Source organism: Urocitellus parryii, chromosome X (genome assembly GCF_045843805.1).
Source record: "Urocitellus parryii isolate mUroPar1 chromosome X, mUroPar1.hap1, whole genome shotgun sequence".
NCBI classification, from domain to species: Eukaryota; Metazoa; Chordata; class Mammalia; order Rodentia; family Sciuridae; genus Urocitellus; species Urocitellus parryii.
The window spans coordinates 122099072-122118313 of record NC_135547.1 but is presented as its reverse complement, the minus strand read 5'-3'; the positions used below and the strand labels follow the sequence as shown (position 1 = coordinate 122118313).

The window sequence follows — 19242 nt, the reverse complement described above, 5'->3', positions numbered from 1 at the left end:
CTGCTCAAAACTCCTAACACTTTTGCCAAGCCTGGGTGATTGCAGCATGAATTTAACCTGGTTCTTCCGTTTTGTAGGAAGACATCAAGGGCAAGACAAACATAGAGGTGATCTTATTGAGTTCTCAGTTCTTGAGTTTATTGAGCTCCCTGCAGAAACAAACAACTCTCTAAACTTTGACTGCCAACAGCCTTGACTCCTTTTTCTCTGTGCTCCTTCCAGCAGAAATTGAGCAGTGGGAGGGAAGAGGGGAAAAAAAAAGAAGTGGTATTTGGAAGGCTGATATTATTGGCTATTATAGGTTATTATGTATTATTATAAACATATAACAATACAACCTATGTAATATAGAATAAGGCTGAAGCAGGAGGATTGCCAAGTTTGATGTCAGCCTGGGCAACTTAGCAAGATCTCCTCTCAAAAGGAGGAGTGCTGGGGCTGTAGCTGAGTGACACAATGTTTGTCTACTATGGGTGAGGCTCTAGGTTCAATCCCCAGTACTGAAAAAAAAAAAACTTGGATATAATAAAGATAACTCCATGAACATGGTTGTTGGACTCTAAAAATATTCCCAATTTAATGTCTAATCCTTTACATAATGTGAGGTTACATGTTACTATTTGGGGGGCTTTTCTTATCCTATAATCTATATTTTAAATATTTTATATTAGAATCTTCTTCAAAATTATAGCAGCAGCAAAGGACTTGCTGCTTAACTGAAACCCTAGGAAATGATTAAATATAATATTAAACAAGTGAAAGATACTTGACAGAGAAATTAGAGCAGGGTGTCTCAAAACTGGATTAAACATCTAGAACCTTTGGAGAGGTCAAAAAAGGTTGCAGCTGTACATGACATACTGATTACATCTTTCCTGTACTTGGGGCACTGCCTTCAATGTGGTTTGCCCTCTTAGACTTTTTACATCAGTAATTTTCACACCAAGTCAGAGACTCCCACAAACAGAAGATATCTAAATGGTCACATAGTTACCTAAACCATCCAGCATCTCCAACAAATAGTTAAAATCTTGACTGTCTCTAGCAACAAGGAATCCATGACCTTCCAAAGGTATGTACCAGATTTAGTAATACAGTTGTTAAAGGTTCATCACCACATTGAGTTGTATTCTGTCTCCTTGTAATGTCAGCCAATTATTTCTGATTAGGTCCCTTGGAGCCATTAGTATAAATGTGAATCTGAATTCATAAAATCCCTTCACTCTTTTGAATATACTTGTCATATAAGCCAGGCTGATCTCTTTTCCAGACTTTACCTTCTTGTTCCTTTAACAGTTCTTTGTGTAGTATGCTTTCAGAAACCTTAACTATTCTGGAAGCACTCCTTTACTGTTTACCCTGCCCTTAATCTGTCCTGTTTGTACCTTATGACCCAGCCCTTATTTTATCCAATGACTTATGGAGAACAGTCTATAAGCTGGAGTATCAATGAGATTCTCTCTTCGATACTGAATGAATCCCTAAGATGCAAGATAATTAAGAGACACTAACTCCTAGCTAGAGGTAGAGAGAGTCCATGTGAGCTACACTGTAATGGCACTGGAAAATAGGATCAGTTAAAATGAGGCTCCCTTTACATGGATGGTTAGTCTATAACATATCCATGATATTCATGTATATTCTTTGGAGGCAGTACATTCTGTGTTATTATGGAAAGAGTGACAACTAGCTTTCCTTTAATTACTCTAGCATAGCATTTCTTCTTCCACAGTATCTGGTGGCCTGTGCATTCCTTTACCATAGCAGATATCACACTATGTTACAATCATCTGTCTATAGCAGGATTTCCCAGCCTCAGCACTATTGATATTCAAGGCTAGATAATTCATGTGTTCCAGTGGAGGTTGCCTATGTATTACATAATGTTTAACAATACCCTGGGATCTACCTACCAAATGCCAATAGAATACTTGCCTCTCAATGTGACCATGAAAAACGTCTTCAGACATTGTCAAATGTCCCCTACAGAACCAAATGTATCCCAGTTGCAAATTACTGGCTATATGTTCTAGACATGCTCCTCCAAATTCATTCTGACTTTAAGGAAAAGATGCTGTCATCTTTATCTTGTTTCTTTCCAAATTCTTGCCACATTATGATATTCAATACATCTTAATTGAAGAAAACTATAGTAACTTGCAATAATACAATGTTTTGTAGTTAAAAGTATGGAGTACCAGAATATGTGCATCCATATGGGTTTTGTCAGGAAAGGAGAGACACTAAACTTGTGCCAAAATAGGGGTTTAATATAATAATCAGGGTTTATGAATGTGTGAATATCCAGGAGAATGAAGATCTAAAAGGCAATTATTAAAAGATGAGACTTGCACCTAAAATTCTGGGTTGGAAAGCAGATGCTCACAGGAAAATCTTGAGACACCACAATGTGTAGCCACCAAATTGGAACCATAAAGCAGGAGCCCATAGAAAGTTCAGGAATACTACTGTATCTAACAAAGCAGCCTCATCTGACAACCAGTGATTCCCAATAATAATGGGCTCTGGTACTTTCCACCTTCTAAATCTCCCAAATTATCTCACTGCCAAACATTAACCCAAAACCAATCAAGAAGAGAATTCTGGGAAATGAACAGATAACACTGCATGATGCTCACTTTGACACCAAGTGTGTAAGTACAGTATACACAGAGAGATTGAAGCATGATAATGGTTTGGAGAATTTGGCAGTCAGGATTATCCAAATTAGAAAACAAGCAAATTCTTGGTGTGATTTATCATTGATGCTATTGCTATTACTGTTTTGTGTTTAGCAATGGGTTCATTCCCTGATCACCTCTCCCTCCACTCTCAATGTTCAATTTGAACCCAGAACAGATGGTAAATGATGTTAATAATCTAACAACTCATATTCCAGATGGAAAATGTTCACCTTCATGCTTCTTCAAATTTAATGTGTCTTCTGAGCACTCCTCCTAGAGCAGAATTGACAGAAACTATTAGGAAGGAATTTCCATATGCAAGTCATAGCTACTCTCTTGAGAAATCAAAACATAGCAACTTTGTTATCAATTTTAAGCTACTCTCTCAGACTGCATCTGATATCAAGTGAAAATATTTCTGCTTTATAGATCACAAGCAGAAAGAAAAACAATTAAACAATTACTTCTAGTCTATTAAAATTATGGTGCTATAGGTAAGACATGGTCCAAAGTACAATGAAGTATAAATTTTATATAGAAAATTAGATTCAAAAATATATTTAAAACATATAAGCTTCAGATATTGCATGGTCCATGAAATCTAAACAATTTACTATCCAGTCCTTTATAGAAAATGTTTGCTGATCTCTGGGGAGAAGAGGAACAGCAAGATTTGAAGTCTGAAATGTGAAAGGGACATTAAAAGAACCTTTGAATGAGAGCCACTGGAGAGTTTTGAGCTGAATAAGACCAGACTTGATTCACATTACACCAAGATCCTTCTAGTTGCTATGTTCAAAGTAGACATTATTGTTGGGAGAAAGAATCTAGAAGCTGGGGATCTAAAAGCCACTATGGGGTGGCTCAGACCAGTATATAATGTTAGAGGTGGCAAAAAGTAACTAGACTGCCTTGAATCTTGAGCTGATTTAAATCCTGAAACTTGACATGTTGCATAGTCTCACATAGATGCATAGGAGGCTAGAAAATGCAGTCTGTCTGGTGCATACATGTGACCAACTAAACAGGGGTTATCAAGTAGGAATGATTTTGCTCCTCTAGGAGATACTGGACAAATGTAGACATTTTTGATTTTCACAACTAGAGGAAGAGACGTGCTACTGGTATCTATTAAGTAGAGACAAGGGATATAGCTAAATATCCTGAAGTGCAAAGCTCATTCCTGATAACAAATAACATCTGGCCCCAAATGCCAATAATGCTGCAATTAAGCAACACTAAACTAAAGGACAATCCACCACTGAAATAGAAAATGAAAGGGTCTTGGTGGGTAACTAGGTAGCTTTAGCACAACTCAACCTCCTATACCTGTGTTCCTTCCATCTGTAGACTGCAGCAATATTGATTCCAAAATTCCTGCTCATAACATAACTGTTCTGTTTGTCCTCCCTTGTGCACACATTTCACCTGTTAAAGGCTTGTCATGAATTAAAAGCCCTGATGGCAATTTTTAATAAAAAATAATATAATGTGTGATTGAAGCAAAGAAGATTTTATGTAATGAAAGCTACATGGCACACAGTACCACAGTATAGATATTATTTTTTAAAAGAGATTTGTAAAGATAATGTTCCACTGATTAGAACTTCAAGAGTTAAAACTGATATTTGGTAATAACCATAGATTTATAGGAACTTCACTATCTTTGCCAAATTCAAATGGATGGCATATGAGTTCAAGTTCCCTAATATTAAACAAATACATCTTAGTTTTTGCTATGGGTGATAAGTTATAAAGCCTAATCTATTTGGTGAAACACTTTTATATATCCAGTACATGCTGACTTTCATTTACTTACCTTTATTTTTTATTTGAAAATAGATACATAAAAGTATTTCTTCAGAGGCTGGTTTGTGGCTCAGCTGTTGCACATACAACCTAGCACATACAAGGTGCTGGGTTCTATCCTCAGCACCACATCAAAAAATAAATAAATAAAATAAAGGTATTGTGTCCAACTACAACTAAAAAAACATTTTTAAAAAAGTATTTATTTATATTCTGGAGGATCTGTCTATTCCATTTTATTTTACAGAGGAGTATACATTTTCTTCCAACATTGTTAATAAGGTAGATTTAATTTTCATACTATCTGGCTGCTCATTAGCTTATCAGTGTGCCAAACAAATGGACAATGTTTCAAATATAAATCATAAATACTTCAGTTCTTAAGTGACATTGCTGAATTTAGGTTTTTCCCTAATTTTATATCAACCCAATATGCAAAAATAGGCATAAATAAGCAATCTATGAATAATATGGATTTTCATGTAACAAAAGATTTTGTTCTACCATTCATTTAAGAAGCATTTACTTAATATACATTCAGTGTAAGAAGGTTCAGTCAAGTGTTGTTCTAGGTACTAGGAGTATAAAAATAATCAAGGACCCCATCTTGATTATATGAAAGTTACATGAAAGAGGCTGGCATGTAAATAGATGATTTTTTTTTCAATATTAGAACTTTATAGTTATATATAGTCATTGGGTTCATTCTGACAAACTCATACATGCGTGGAATTCAATTTCAGTTCTTAAGTATCTGATTTTAAAAAGAAGCAGTAAGTTTTGTTAGGGAGGCATGTGCCATTTGCTACAGCAGCTTAGGAAAAAAATGGCCCAGGTTCAGAGGTCAAGAAAGATATCCTGACTAGGAAGATGCAGAGTGAAGTCAGAAAGGACATGAAGGAGCACACTAGTTGAAAAGAGGTGAGAGGTATTCAATGCAAAGGGAAGCAGTTGAATAAAGTCAAAGGTCATGAAACCCAATGGAAGAAGGAGGTATGAGGCAGGACATGGGAGTTCTTGAATGTCACACAAAGGAGAGTGGGAGATGAGAAACTGGAAAATTATTAAGCCTTGAAATGGAAGCAGTGAACCAATGCCACCAATTCTGCATAAGGCAGGGATGGCTTCATAATTTGTGTGACCCAGTGCAAAATGAAAATGTGGGGTCTTTGTTCAAAACACATTATTTCAAGATGGCTAAAGCAGAGCATTATACCAACCACAGGACACTTACAAGCATTGGTTCCTGGGTAACTGCATAGTATGCATGCCTATGAGGTTGACTCTGGTAGAAGGTATCAGGGTAGGGGTAGGAAAGACTTATTTTCATGCAGTCTATTCCCTGTTAGGTCAGAAAGTCTTAAACATATCAACTAGCTAGAGATTAGTCTCAAGGCAACATATTAACCAGTGTTATAGTCATGTACTCACAAATTCATAAAAAATACTAAATGTGCAAGCTCTTCTGAGCAAAAGAAGAGCAAAACATTTGAGACATAGTCCCAAACTCACAAATATGTGAATTTAACCCAAGCCTTTTGGATTTAAGCCCAGTATTTTCCTCTACTCCTAGGATATATCAAGGAGACTAAATCTGGAGTTGAGAGGGATGAGATGGAAGTTCCTTGGGAGGAAGACTGATCTAGAGGATGCAGAAAGGACTGAGATTGGTAAAGAGAAAGATAGCAGCTAAGAGATGATGGTTGTCCCCTCCCCTTCCCCAGGAAGCACTACTTTTCTGAGCCCTTACCCAGAATCAAAAGAATTGTTACAAACGTGATTACTGAATAACTATTAGGAACCAGGCAATGTCCTAGGGAATAGGACTACAGACTTTTATACACTCCCAGGAACTCATCCTCCATTGTTTGAAGACAATAGTAAAAATCAGTTATCAAAGTCCAGAGTGTTTGATCACATATTCTTTATTAGGAAGTCGAGATATTTATTGTTCAAATGGGAACAATAATATAATATAATAATATACAATATAATAATAATAATAATAATAATGTGTTGTTAAACCCCTATTAACAACACATTGTATTACAGTGCTGCTAGTTGTTCAATGATATAATTCCCATAGCAGGGTGGATATTGAAGCTTTAGGTAGTGAAACTGCATCTCAGACAGCTAAGAGAAGATATAGGCAGCTCATTTCACAAAGGACCATTGGCCAGATTACCCTGCATAGTTTACAGAGTGTTTTTCACCAATATGTTCTTGGATACATTTTTACTTCTACTTTTAAATTGGAAAAGCCAGGATTCAATCAGGAACACATTCAATCTTATACATTTATAATATTTCTTAATTTACTCCAAGGATTCTAGGTTTGGATACCTAGCTGTTGGAAGTGTAAACTTTGGTACAATGATGACTCAAAAACCCTCTTACAGTTACTGTGCATAATAAATCACTTCACATTTAATGGCACAAAACAACCAACACCTTCTTATGCTTAGGAATTTGGAAAGGGCAGAGTGGGGATGACTTGTCTCTGGTACTTGTATGAGGTCTCAGCTGGGAAGATTAAGAAGCTGATGTTAGTCATGTTCACTTACATGTCTGGTAACTAAATTGGGAAAATTATAAGACTATAAGGTATAAGAATACCTACACATGGCCTTTCCATGTGGCTTGGCTTTCTTCCAGCATAGTGGCCAATGAATAAGGCAGAAGCTATGTCATCTTTTATGAACTAGCATTCGAAGTCATACAATGTTACTCCACTGCCTATTTCAGTTACAAACAAGTCACAAACCTGCCCATGTTCAAGGTGAAGAGATACAGACTCCTAACTTTCAGTAGGAGGAGCTTCAAAGTCACAATGAAGAAAAAATATGGATGGGAGATACGGTAGAGGCCATTTTTTTTTTACAAATATATTCTGCCACATCCCAACCACTTGCCACAAAAATTCATTTCTCTTCCATGTGCAAAACATATTTACCTCCACTACAAAGACCTGCAATACTAAATGAACACTTACAAGAATAGTAAAATTGAAAGATATTTTTGGTATTGTTATCTTACTTTCTGGATAAGGAGAAATAAATAATAACTTACAAAAGATTTCCATGGGTGAAACGGATCACAGGGTTTGAAATAAAATGAAACTCAAAACCCAGGATGCCCTTCCAGTCACCTACTTCACATCTCCATCTGAATGTATCAAGGGTACCCCCCATCACAGCATTATCTTACCTCACATAATATGATCCTCTTTTAATGTTTTCTCCTTACTGAATGGCATTATCATTCATCTAGAGGTTGAAGATGGAAGTTTACCTGAACAACATTTAACAAACGTGTATGTGCCTGTGTGTGTGTGTGTGTGTGTGTGTGTGTGTGTGTGAAAGAGAGAGAGAGAGAGAGAGAGAGAGAGAGAGAGAGAGAGAGAGAGAGAGAGATTCATTTATTCATTACTGGGTTTTCTGGGTGTTTTCCACTAGAATTTAATCATCAAAACACCAGAGACTTTTCTTGTTCACTGCTGTATTGCTACCACATATCAGAAATACATAATAGGTGTCTGATAAGTATTTTCTAAACTATGAATAAATAAATGGCACATGCTTAAGAAATGAATCCCAGAAACTGCTTTTTTCAAAAATCAATGATTCAAATATCCTCCATTGAAAAATAGATGATCTGTTGATATGATTTTATTGTGGAAACACTGCCTTTCATAATATGCCCAAATGACACTTTGATAGTTTTAGTTCGTTTTACCACATGTCATTAAGCAACAAGAGAATATATTTGCTTTTCTTTATTTCAACTTCATTCTGCAAAGCTCAGTGAGAATCTTCATCCATAATCTTGAATAGAAGCCATTAGGGGCTTGATAGGGGCAACAATTCATACAAATCAAAGATTTTTAGGGTCTTTGGAATCAAACAATTTTAGAATCAGACAGACATGAATTTGAATCTCAGCTTTATCATTTATTAGCTACATAACTTTGAACATGACTTCTTTTGGCCTCAATTTTCCTAGGAAATGTGAGCTGCACCATTGGTTTAGTAAAAGGAATGACTGGATTTAAGTGCACAGTACACAGTCATAATCAATAAATGATATCTATTTATTACTTACATATATTCACAAGGTCCTATATTATGGAGAAAGAAATTGAGGTGCCAAGAATTGAGAAAAATTTTGCCAAGGTCATTCCTCTTACCCACATCTAGGTAATAGAATTGGTCAAGTTTTTTTTTTTTTTTTTTTTGGTGGTACTTGGGTTTGAACCCAGGGCCTTGTGCATATGAAGCAAGCACTCTACCCACTGAGCTATATCCTTAGCCCCCCTCCTTTTTGAGATTTCTTTTGTAATTGTAGATGGACAGCATGCCTTTATTTTATTTGTTTGCTTTTATGTGGTGCTGGGTTCGCCCAATGCCTTACACATGTAAGGCAAGCACTCTGCCACTGAGCTACAGCCCCAGCCTATGAGGATACTGACTCATAAAAGGGAAGAAGGAGAAAGGAGGGGGCAAAGGGGTGGGAATGATGGTGGAATAAGTTAGACATCATTACTCTATGTACATGTATGAAGACACGAATGGTATGAAAATAGTTTGTGTACAATCAGTGACTTGAAAAATTATGCTCTATATGTATAATATGAAATGAATCACATTCTGCCATTGTGTATAACAAATTAGAATAAATAAATAATTTAATTTTCAAAAATGGTCAAGTTTATGGATAAACATCACCCAGCCATAATTTGCTAGAGGGAACTTTTCTTTGAAAAGTTTGGACTGTTTGGACTTGTGCTATTTCCAAAGGATGACTAGAGATTCCATTATGACCTTGCATTGACTGAGGATCACTACAATCTCCAATTCCAACTGAGTGATTTCCTGTTCCTAACAGAAAAGAGACTCAATCCAATCAAAGAATATGGATAAGAGATGCAATAGAAAGAACTTGCTCCTGCCTTGATTTAAGGAATCATTTATTTTCTCCTTGCTAGGGCATAAAAGAAAAACCCAAGATATTGGTTCAACTAAAATCTTTTATTTCATAAGTACCATGTCCTTAATTATATTGAAATCATTTCTTTTAATAAACAATTCACTATAATGAAATTATGGTGTAATTTCACATTTAGACAGGAGTTATCCAAACACAAAAATGAGTACATTTTAAAATAAGTAAAACTGATGCACAAAATGAATTAAGGTAGATAATCTCAAATGAATTACACAGTGCCATAGCAGTGCTTCTTACAAAACACAGGATTTGAGATATTATCAAAGTAGGGTATAGAAATTACATACATTAAAACTTTGACCAGAAGATTCATTTTCTGTAGGAATTTAACAAATCAGTGAATAACAAAATAGGGTCATCTAGAAGTGTTTATTGATTAGTAAATGAAGATGGTGGATAAGCAGAAATAATTAACTAATTGGGTTCCTAGCTCATTAGAAAAACTGGAAACATACACCTAAAATTCTTTCCTTACTGGGAAGATCGGACTCTCCCTGTGAATATGCTCAACTAAGCTGTCCCTATAGATTGCTCTTTATTTTAGCTTCCATTATCCATGACCCAAAGCCCATCTTCACTTTGTCCTCATATAGGAATCTTACCATACTATCATAACATTTTACTCTAAACCTTCTAGAAAGGCATTTAGTCACTCAATGTAATACACAATATTCAAATTGGTTGCAGTTAAGTTTTCTGAATCAACACCATACCCTTTTATGTAGATAATTTAAGCTTATATATTTAATAGGCATTGAATGATTCATAATGGTAAATAAGAAGACTCTTAACTAGCATTCAAATCTCCTACATATTAGAAATTAAATGGATAATTTGTACCTGCAACAGATTTATTTTTGTGGTGGAGAATTTTAAAGAATTGATTTAATTAACTATAACTATGCTCAGAAGCATAATTTGAAATACTGTTGGATGAATGAAGACAGCATTTGCAAGCATAGGGAATACCTTAAATTCCATTTTGCTCACTATTCAGCAAACATTTATTAAGCACCTACAGTTTATTGTACAAAATAATGATATTCTAACCTAGCATCCTTCTATTCTAGCTCTAGTAGTTAATTAAATGAGTTAATCTCTTCAGCTGTCCATTCACAGTATGTGGGGGAAAGGCTATAGAAATTAAATGAATGAATCAGTCTGAAAATAAACATTTGATGTATATATTTAGGTTTCCTTTTGTTTCATGTGCTGATAATAAGGTACTACCCTTTGTATTTCTTTAGGGGCTCAAGAATCTAAAAGAATCTTATCTCATTCAAACAGTGAACTATATGTTTAATAATGAGTTTCTAAAATGTTTTTAGATATGAGAAGAGTAATTTGCAATATTCTACTAATATGGAAAGAGAAAAAAGCACCATAAACTTAGGCAAATAAGGGGAAATGTTTTTTGAGGAGTTGTTTCCATTTGAAAAGTAAGTTTAGATTTAATAATATAGAATGGGTTATGCATTTTAGAGATGGGCATTAGAACTCCTCGAGGCCACTTTTACACTAGAGTCATTAGCTTTTTAAAAATTTAGATCCTAAATTGTAATCCTCATGGATTCTTATTACTTTGATCTGAAAGAGGATTGGAGAAGAAGTGTGTGTGTGTGTGTGTGTGTGTGTGTGTGTGTGTGTGTGTATTATTGTTTTAAAGTTCTCCAGCAACCAGAACCAATACCCACTGCTCTAGGGCATGCTGGACATTTTTGGCATGAGGTCCATGAAGGTCTTGGAAAAAAAATAAGTAATTTGCATAAAGTCAACATTGTTTATTGGCCTTAGATTCAGGGCTACTACCCAAATATTCAAATTCCCAGTGTAGATCTCTCTTTGCTAAACAAACTGACACCATTTCTACTTCACTCACACACTGGTTAAGATCTAATTACCAATTTACAGTTGTTAAAATGTTCAAGACTGTGTATAACCCATATCACAAGCAATGCCCCTCCTCCTAATGACCTGTTTGCTTCCTTTCTTGCTAAGCATTGAATAAATTTTTGGATGGTCATGATGACATTATAATGATTAACATATCTATTTATTACACATTTTATAAAACTTCACTTATTTGAAACTTTTGCTTCCATAAAATGCATCATTCACATTTTAAAAGAAAAGAAAACAGATTTAATATTTGAATCTGAGTCCTATTTGAGTCTTTATTGTTGAGTTTATATGGCTGTGCACAGGGAAATACTCAGAAGTCAGGCTGAGTGTTCTTTGCCAGCTTCCTTATATGATAATGCATTTAGGTTAGCCTCTTCCACTGGATTCTGAAAGTTCATGCAGGTAGAGCCCTTGTACAACTTCATCAACTGTCTCCCAGAACTTAGCACAATGCTTGCCATAGAGTCAACACTCAATAATAAATTGCTGAATGACACATCCTTTATTATATTTTATTTAGAAATGAGAGAGAATACCTTGAACAGAGAGTACCTTGTATAAGACAAATAAAAGTATTGCCCAAAATGGCTTTATTTCACAGTTAATTTTTACAACTACATTTGCAGATCCCATATACATGTCTCTAAGGCTATTTGCCCATTACACCTAGGAATAAAAACAATTTTCAGTCTTTTATCTTATTCATGTAGAAATAACACAAAATATCACTGATATCAGCTAAAATGGCACATTCATTTATTTATTGTGACACTAGGGATTGAATTCAGGGCCTCAGGCATGCCAAGGCAAGCTCAACACCGAGACACATCCCCAGCACCCCAATGACACTTTTAAATATGGTAGAGATGATTCACTGGCCAATGTTAAAAGTCAACACTGGATGTGAATATACTTTGTATACAACCAGAGATATGAAAAATGTGCTCTATATGTGTAATTAGAATTGTAATGCATTCCACTGCCATATATAAATTTTTAAAAATTCAACACTGGAGCTGGGTGCAGTGGCACACACCTGTATTCCCAGCAGCACAGGAGCCTGAGGCAGGAGGATCGAGAGTTCAAAGGCAGCATCAGCAAAAGCAAGGTGCTAAGCAACTCAGTGAGACCCTGTCTCTAAATAAAATACAAAGGGCTGAGGATGTGGCTCAGTGGTTGAGTGCCCCTGAGTTCAATCCTTAGTACAAAAATTTTTAAAAAGTCAACACTGGAAAAAATTAGCCATGGTAGAAATATTCACAACAAAAAATGAATATTTAATCTAGAGAGCCAGATAGGAAACCAGTGTACATTTTAAGGGGTTCATATCAGATTTAACAATATAAAGCTAATGTTACTGGAGAAGTGGTTTGTGGATGGGTAATGATGCTAAAAATTCCTAACTAGGGATCAGGCACTTACCAAGGGCTGAGGAAATGTTCTTTTTTTCTTTTTTAATGAATGAATGGATGAATGGTCCTATTCATAGATTTATAATGTGATATTAGAATTTGGAGAACTAGCTTTAAAACAGTCTATTTAAATCTATGTATTCACAAACTAGATTTTGGGAAAGTCAGTACTGAATATAGTGTAGGTGTTTCTGTTTGTTAATTAATTAAAATGACCAGAAAGTCATTATTCTTACCCTTAATTTCTTAGCCTGGAAAGTTAATGAACTGTATTTGTTCCATGAATAATGGAGTCAAACTTTAAAGGGAATTCCCCATTCCAAAAGCCTCCTACACCACCAGTTAACTGTGATTTATCCTTTTACTTCTAAAGGATTTTAAGCCTCTTCAAACAAATTTGATTGATAGCCAATCTGTGCTTCCTCTGTCTTTATTCTACCAGGAAGAAGATGTTACTCGTGAAAGTCGTTTTAATTTCAGTGGTTACGGGATGGGTCATTGCCTCCAAGTGAAAGATGGAACAGCTGTCAAGGCCACACCTGCCAACCCGCTTCCACAACCCCCCAAAGATGCAGATGCCATCAAGAAGAAGTTCGTGGACCGGGCAAAAAGGATTGACACAATATCTCGAGCTGCCTTCCCACTGGCCTTCCTAATTTTCAATATCTTTTACTGGATCACGTACAAGATCATTCGGCATGAAGATGTCCACAAGAAATAGATGTGCCCTACAGACCCTGGGACCTTCTTGCCTAAGTATTGTGCTTGTAAATACACAGTGAAATTGTCTTTATATCACTTTGACAGAGGAGAATATTAAGGGAGGGGGGAGGGAAGATCATGGGGGTGGGTTTCCTGGCACCTACATGGAAAAAAAGATAAGTTATGTGGGCAATGAAGAAAGCTGTTTGCACAAAACTAAGGTGTTGCAGAATCACATAAGCATAATTCCTATCCATAGTCTTAAGCGTTGTTCTTTCAGATGATGCATCAATCAGACATGATATGCAGGGTCAAGTTCTCAAGGGCTGATTACTTTTTGGTTTTGTTTGGTTTAGTTTTGACTAATTCTGGTACTGAAAAGTTTGCTTAAAACACATACAAACACACACACTGAAAATGCTTACTATCTGACCATATAGACTAGTCTATAGTGAATTGAGGACCAAACTTTTTCAGGAAAATGCTGCCTCGTTTTTAAAACAAGCTTCCTGAGCTATGTTCTTTACAATGTCTGTAATTAGTGTTCCACCCAAGAATCCTTTTGTGGGTTATAAGTCATTTCTACTTATCCAAACAACAACAACTAAACAAACACCAATGACAAAAAAAAAAAAAAAGATTTCTACTTTACTGTCTGTGTAGGTGTGCACTTTAATATTATTTTTCTCTCTTAGATGTAATTTTGGAGTTTAAATTGTGTATTGTGTCATTGATTTGATAGTGTACCCTTTCAAAAATAAATGCCCATTTAATTTTAGATCCAAGTTAGTACTATATAAATATATATACATATATATCTTTTGCTTTTGCTATATTTATGTGCAACTTTAAGTGCCCAAGTGTGACTTAGCCATTGCAGCCACTCGGTCACAGTATTTATGGAGATGGTATGTCCTGAATGGTGTAGCTCAGATTAGCTTGAACTTCCCATTTCTGCTTTCATTGTAGATAAAACTATTAGTCCTAATGTTGACTGATCCATGATTTCTACTGTCTATCCAAGTGAATATCGTTTTAAATATCCTTGATTAAACTTAAAGAATTTTAAAATTGTACTGTGATTTTCATAACCCGTTGCCTTTTTGGTACCAGAGCTACGTGGTTTGAATCCTGGCTACATGTTTTAAGTAAGAAATAAAGACGTATTTTTGCTTACTCAGATAAAAGACAACCTGTAAAAACATAAGGAAATAATTAAATTTTACATGTGCTGTAAAAGGGGTTATTTAAAAATGCATTTGTTCAATTTCAATAAAGCTAAGTGTGCCACAAACTTCTCTAGAGTGTTTCCATTTTTGTTCTAAAATGTAAATCATTTAGATGACAATAATAACTTGGATTTTTGTATCTGGTCTTCTCATAAACTTAAAGCACTTATACAGCTATCATATACTTATAATATTCCTGTGAAAAGAGAAAAAAATGTTCTACAATGAAAATTTGTAGAAATAGGGAAATAGAAGTGCATTTTGAGCAAAATCTAAAACTGGATATTTTATATGAGAAAAGGTAATGTTCCAAGGGCACTGAGAAATACTAGAATTTGAAGGTTAGAATAAACTTGAGATCAACTGTTGTAGTTACCCATCCTGATTTTGTACAGAATCAAGTTCCAAAATGAAAGCAAAATTCTGAGAACCTAAGTAAAGAACAGGTAACTCTTCTTATCCCTTACAGAGTTTCCTTAACCAAAGATATCCAACATAACATTCTCAGGAAGATTCATAAATCAATGTTTATGACCTTCTAAACCTATTCAAATAATAAAAACACTTCCATAGAGGAGAATATTTCAGAATAGCTAGAAATATGAATTTTAGGTTCAAAGACAAGCTCAACCACCTATCAACCATGTGATCTTACGTATGGCACCTGCCTTCTCTAAATAGTGTTTGTTTCATAGAGCTTTAAGCAGACTGACTGGGAAAAATGCAGGTAAAATCTGTGCCATGCCTAAAAACATAATGAATTCTCAATGACTAACAGCTTAATAATAAAATTATTATTATGAATAATATTGACTATCCTCTGAATGGAAGCTTCAGAATGTATAGTCTTGGCAAGTTTTATGCCATGCTTTTTGCATCACTCCTAAAACACTAATTTCTTTCATACTCTTCAACAAGCAAAAAAGGTAAAGTCTTTGTTCTCAATTCTTTTCTTCCCGCTGCAAAACAGTAAAATTGAGGCTAAAATGCCACCCCAAATGGGCCTGACTCCAGAAGAATCCTAGGGAGAACCCTGATACTACATGAGAAGAGTAGAGAGGCATTTGGCAGAGAAAATCTTAAGCTAACCAATGTGTGCACCATATAATTTGTGGAGAGTCAATGCAGCTCCCTCCATTAGAAAGTCAAAAGGTATAACTGCCAGCCACTCAAGTGGGTGAAGGCATCCTGGATAGCAAGAGGATTTCTTGGTTTTTGTATGGTTTTAATCCACATTCAGTGAAAAGAACTTGTAAATACAACAATTTGGATTATATAAATAAGATAAAATCACAGGGAGGATACTTTGAATACTGAATACTCTTGTGAAAGAGTTAATGTCCCATAACGTTACAGAAGATTTTATTTAGGACTTTTTTCATAATAGTAATTGGAGGAAAATAGTTCAAGAGTGAAATCACGGCTTGAGGAAGAGAACTTACTACTATTTTCATTAGACTGGAAGTTTCTGAAAGAAAGTGGTTATATTTTCATAGGCTCTCCTCAAGGCCTGACAAAAAATAAATGCCCAATGAATATTAGTAGTGTTACTAGGAAAACAATAGTGAAAGAGGCTATGCTGTGCCTATCGACAAAGTTACGTAAATTTTCCCCAATGCAGAAATCATATGAGGTAACTCTCCATTGCCACCATTTTTCACATCAGGATTACTGGAGGATTAGTCTTTTAAACCTTTTTTCAGTTCCTACCATTTGGTTTTGAGAATACATCAGAATGAGCCAGGTGTAGTGACAGGGGCAGCTCAGGAGGCTGAGACAGGGGGATCACAAGTTCAAACCCAGCCTCAGAAACTTAGTGAGGCCCTAAGTAACTTAACAAAACCCTATCTTTAAATAAAATATAAAAAGGGTTGGGGATGTGGCTCAGTGGTTGAGCACCCCTGAATTCAATTTTTGGTATTGAAAAAACAAAACAAAACAAAAACAAAAACATCAGAATGGTCCTGCATGGTGATTCACACATGCAATCCCAGTGACTCAGGAGGCTGAGACAAGAGAATTCCATGTTTGATTTCAGTGTGGACAAAATCCTATCTCAAAATAAAACATAAAAGGGCTGGGGATGTTGCTCAGTGGTAGAGCATGCCTGGGTTCCATCCCCAGTACCACACACACACACAAGAAAGAATAAATCAGAATGACTTAGGATTGAATCTCTTTATGGCATTCTCAAATAACTTGTTCCTAAATAGATGCTACAAACAAGACTAGCTATAAATGTTTTAAAATCCATCCAAACAGTGTTAGCATTAAGCTCCTCATCTATGCTACTAAACATAACTGCCAAATTCTGAAAGCAAAATTACCAATAAAGATTAAATGAATATCATTTTACATTTCACTTACTCCATTAATATCAAATAAGAAGGTTCTAACCAAAACACAGCACAAAATTCCATACTATATGAATCACAGCTTTGGGGGAAAATCTATTCAGAATTTTTTTTAGGTATTACACATTTCTAGTTTAAGCCTGAAGCCAATTTGTGGGATGAGACTGAATCATATGTCTGCCAGATATTCTTTTAAAATCTTTCGACTTCTACTTTAAACTTTTTCTTACTTTTGCCAACTTGGATGTTTTTTTAAATATAATTTGAACGGTTTGAGCAATACATATTCTTCATAAGTCACAAAAAGAAGAACTAAAGAGAATACCAAAACCTCATGCCCATATAGTGCTTTGAAAATATCAATATATTTTAACACCTACAATAGCATTTGATTCTAACAGTCATCCAAAGTGGCCAGATCAGAGTCAATATCCACCCTTTGACCAATAGATAAACCAAAGCAGTATGAATTAAATGCCATGAACAAAATCCTATTAGATTAAAGGTTAAGCCCCCAGTATAGTTTGTTTCTTAACTCCTAAGACTATGAACTATCAATATCTAAGAAAAGAAAAGCCTGGAAAGTAAAAAGTAATGGTACCACTACTTGCCTTCTCATAATAATATATATTGGAAAGGAGGATTATTTACATTGAAAATTTCTAAGAGAAATGGCTCAAATTTGTGCATATAGCATTAAAAACACCTTCAAAGAAACTCAACATGTCATGTGATTGAATAACCCCAAAGATACTTGGGTTGAAAAATAGTCCAACATAATTCAATTTAAAAGGTGTTTATTTCCATTTTGAAAGAGGGAAAATTACCTTCACTTTGTCACACATGATCCCACATGAGAAAAGATGCATTCTTCCTACTCTGCTACAAATGCATTTTATAAATAACAAGTAATACATTTCCCCTGAGCTGAGGGCAGTGTGTATTTGATGTTTTTAGACTATGAGCCAGAATTTAGAAAGTACATTATCACTTTGGCACAAATGATTCATAAATAAGTGAATGTAACTTCAAAGAGGAAAGCAAAGCTCTGGGGTATTTTTTGTGAAATGTGCACTGCACTGGCTTTCTTATGTTAGGGCCCAGGGCTGCTTATAGAATGGGCAACTTGGTTAGTCTTCATGCAGACTGAAATCTCATTAGAGGTTTCAGGTCCCCCAAAATGATGGAAACAAGAGCAAGAAGACCCTTCATCAGTGAGGATCAGGAATAACCAGAAGTTTATCATATTCAATTCAATGGATAATCATTTCTTAAGCTACTCCTGCTTTTTTTTTAACCAGGGATTGAATCCCAGGGCACTTAACCACTGAATTACACCTCCAGCTCTTTTTTATATTTTATTTAGAGACAGGATCTTGCTGAGTTGCTTAGGGCCTTGCTAAGTTACTGAGGCTGGCTTTTTAAAAATATCTTTATTTTATTTATTTATTTTTATGTGGTGCTGAGGAGCGAACCCAGTGCCTTACACATGCTAGGCAAGCGCTCTGCCATTGAGCTACAACCCGAGCCTTGCTGAGGCTGGCTTTGAACTTACAATTCTCCTGTCTAAGCCTCCCAAGCTACTGAATTATAGGTATGTGCCAAGGCAGCCAGCTACCCCTGCTTCTTGGAGGGGAGAAAGATTTAGGGACAGGATAATGAGAAAGAGAGAAGAAATAATTGGGTGACAACAAACAGGAATTTCCTTTTAAGACAAAAATCAGATCATGTCACTCTGCTTTAACCTCCACTAGCTCTCCATCTTACTTAGAGAACAAGCCAGAGTCCTCACTGGCCACATGATCTGACCTGCCTTCCTAACAAGCCCTCCTGTCCCTCTCCCTTAGGTATAGTTGCTACCTTACCAATGCTTAAATATGCCAAGCACACTTCTACCACAGTGCCTTTTCACTTGGTGTGGTACCCTCTTTCCCTGGACAAGAGGTTGGCAACCTTTTTCTATAAAGGATTAGATAATAAATGGTTTAAGTTTTGCAGGCCATACAGCATCTGCTACAACCATTTAACTATGCTATTAAGCACAAAAGCAGGCTTAGAAAATATATAAACAGGGATGGAGATGTGTGGCTCAAGCGGTAGTGCACTTGCCTGGCATGTGCGTGCTGGGTTCGATCCTCAGCACCAC

General features: G+C 35.6%; 1 protein-coding gene across 5 annotated transcripts in view; it reads left to right on the top strand.

The window, feature by feature from the left end:
- The window catches only part of Glra2 (glycine receptor alpha 2), a 185595-nt gene extending 172063 nt beyond the window's left edge, over positions 1 to 13532 (top strand). For 3 of the 5 annotated variants that reach the window (XM_077793933.1, XM_077793934.1, XM_077793936.1), the window contains exon 9: positions 13254 to 13532. In XM_077793933.1, coding sequence (XP_077650059.1) covers positions 13254 to 13532 — 279 coding nt within the window. Of the gene's footprint in view, positions 1 to 1532; positions 1540 to 11495; positions 11517 to 13253 lie in introns of all 5 variants that reach the window. The other 2 variants (XM_077793937.1, XM_077793935.1) reach the window with 2 other exon arrangements.
- Positions 13533 to 19242: the final 5710 nt, after the last annotated feature.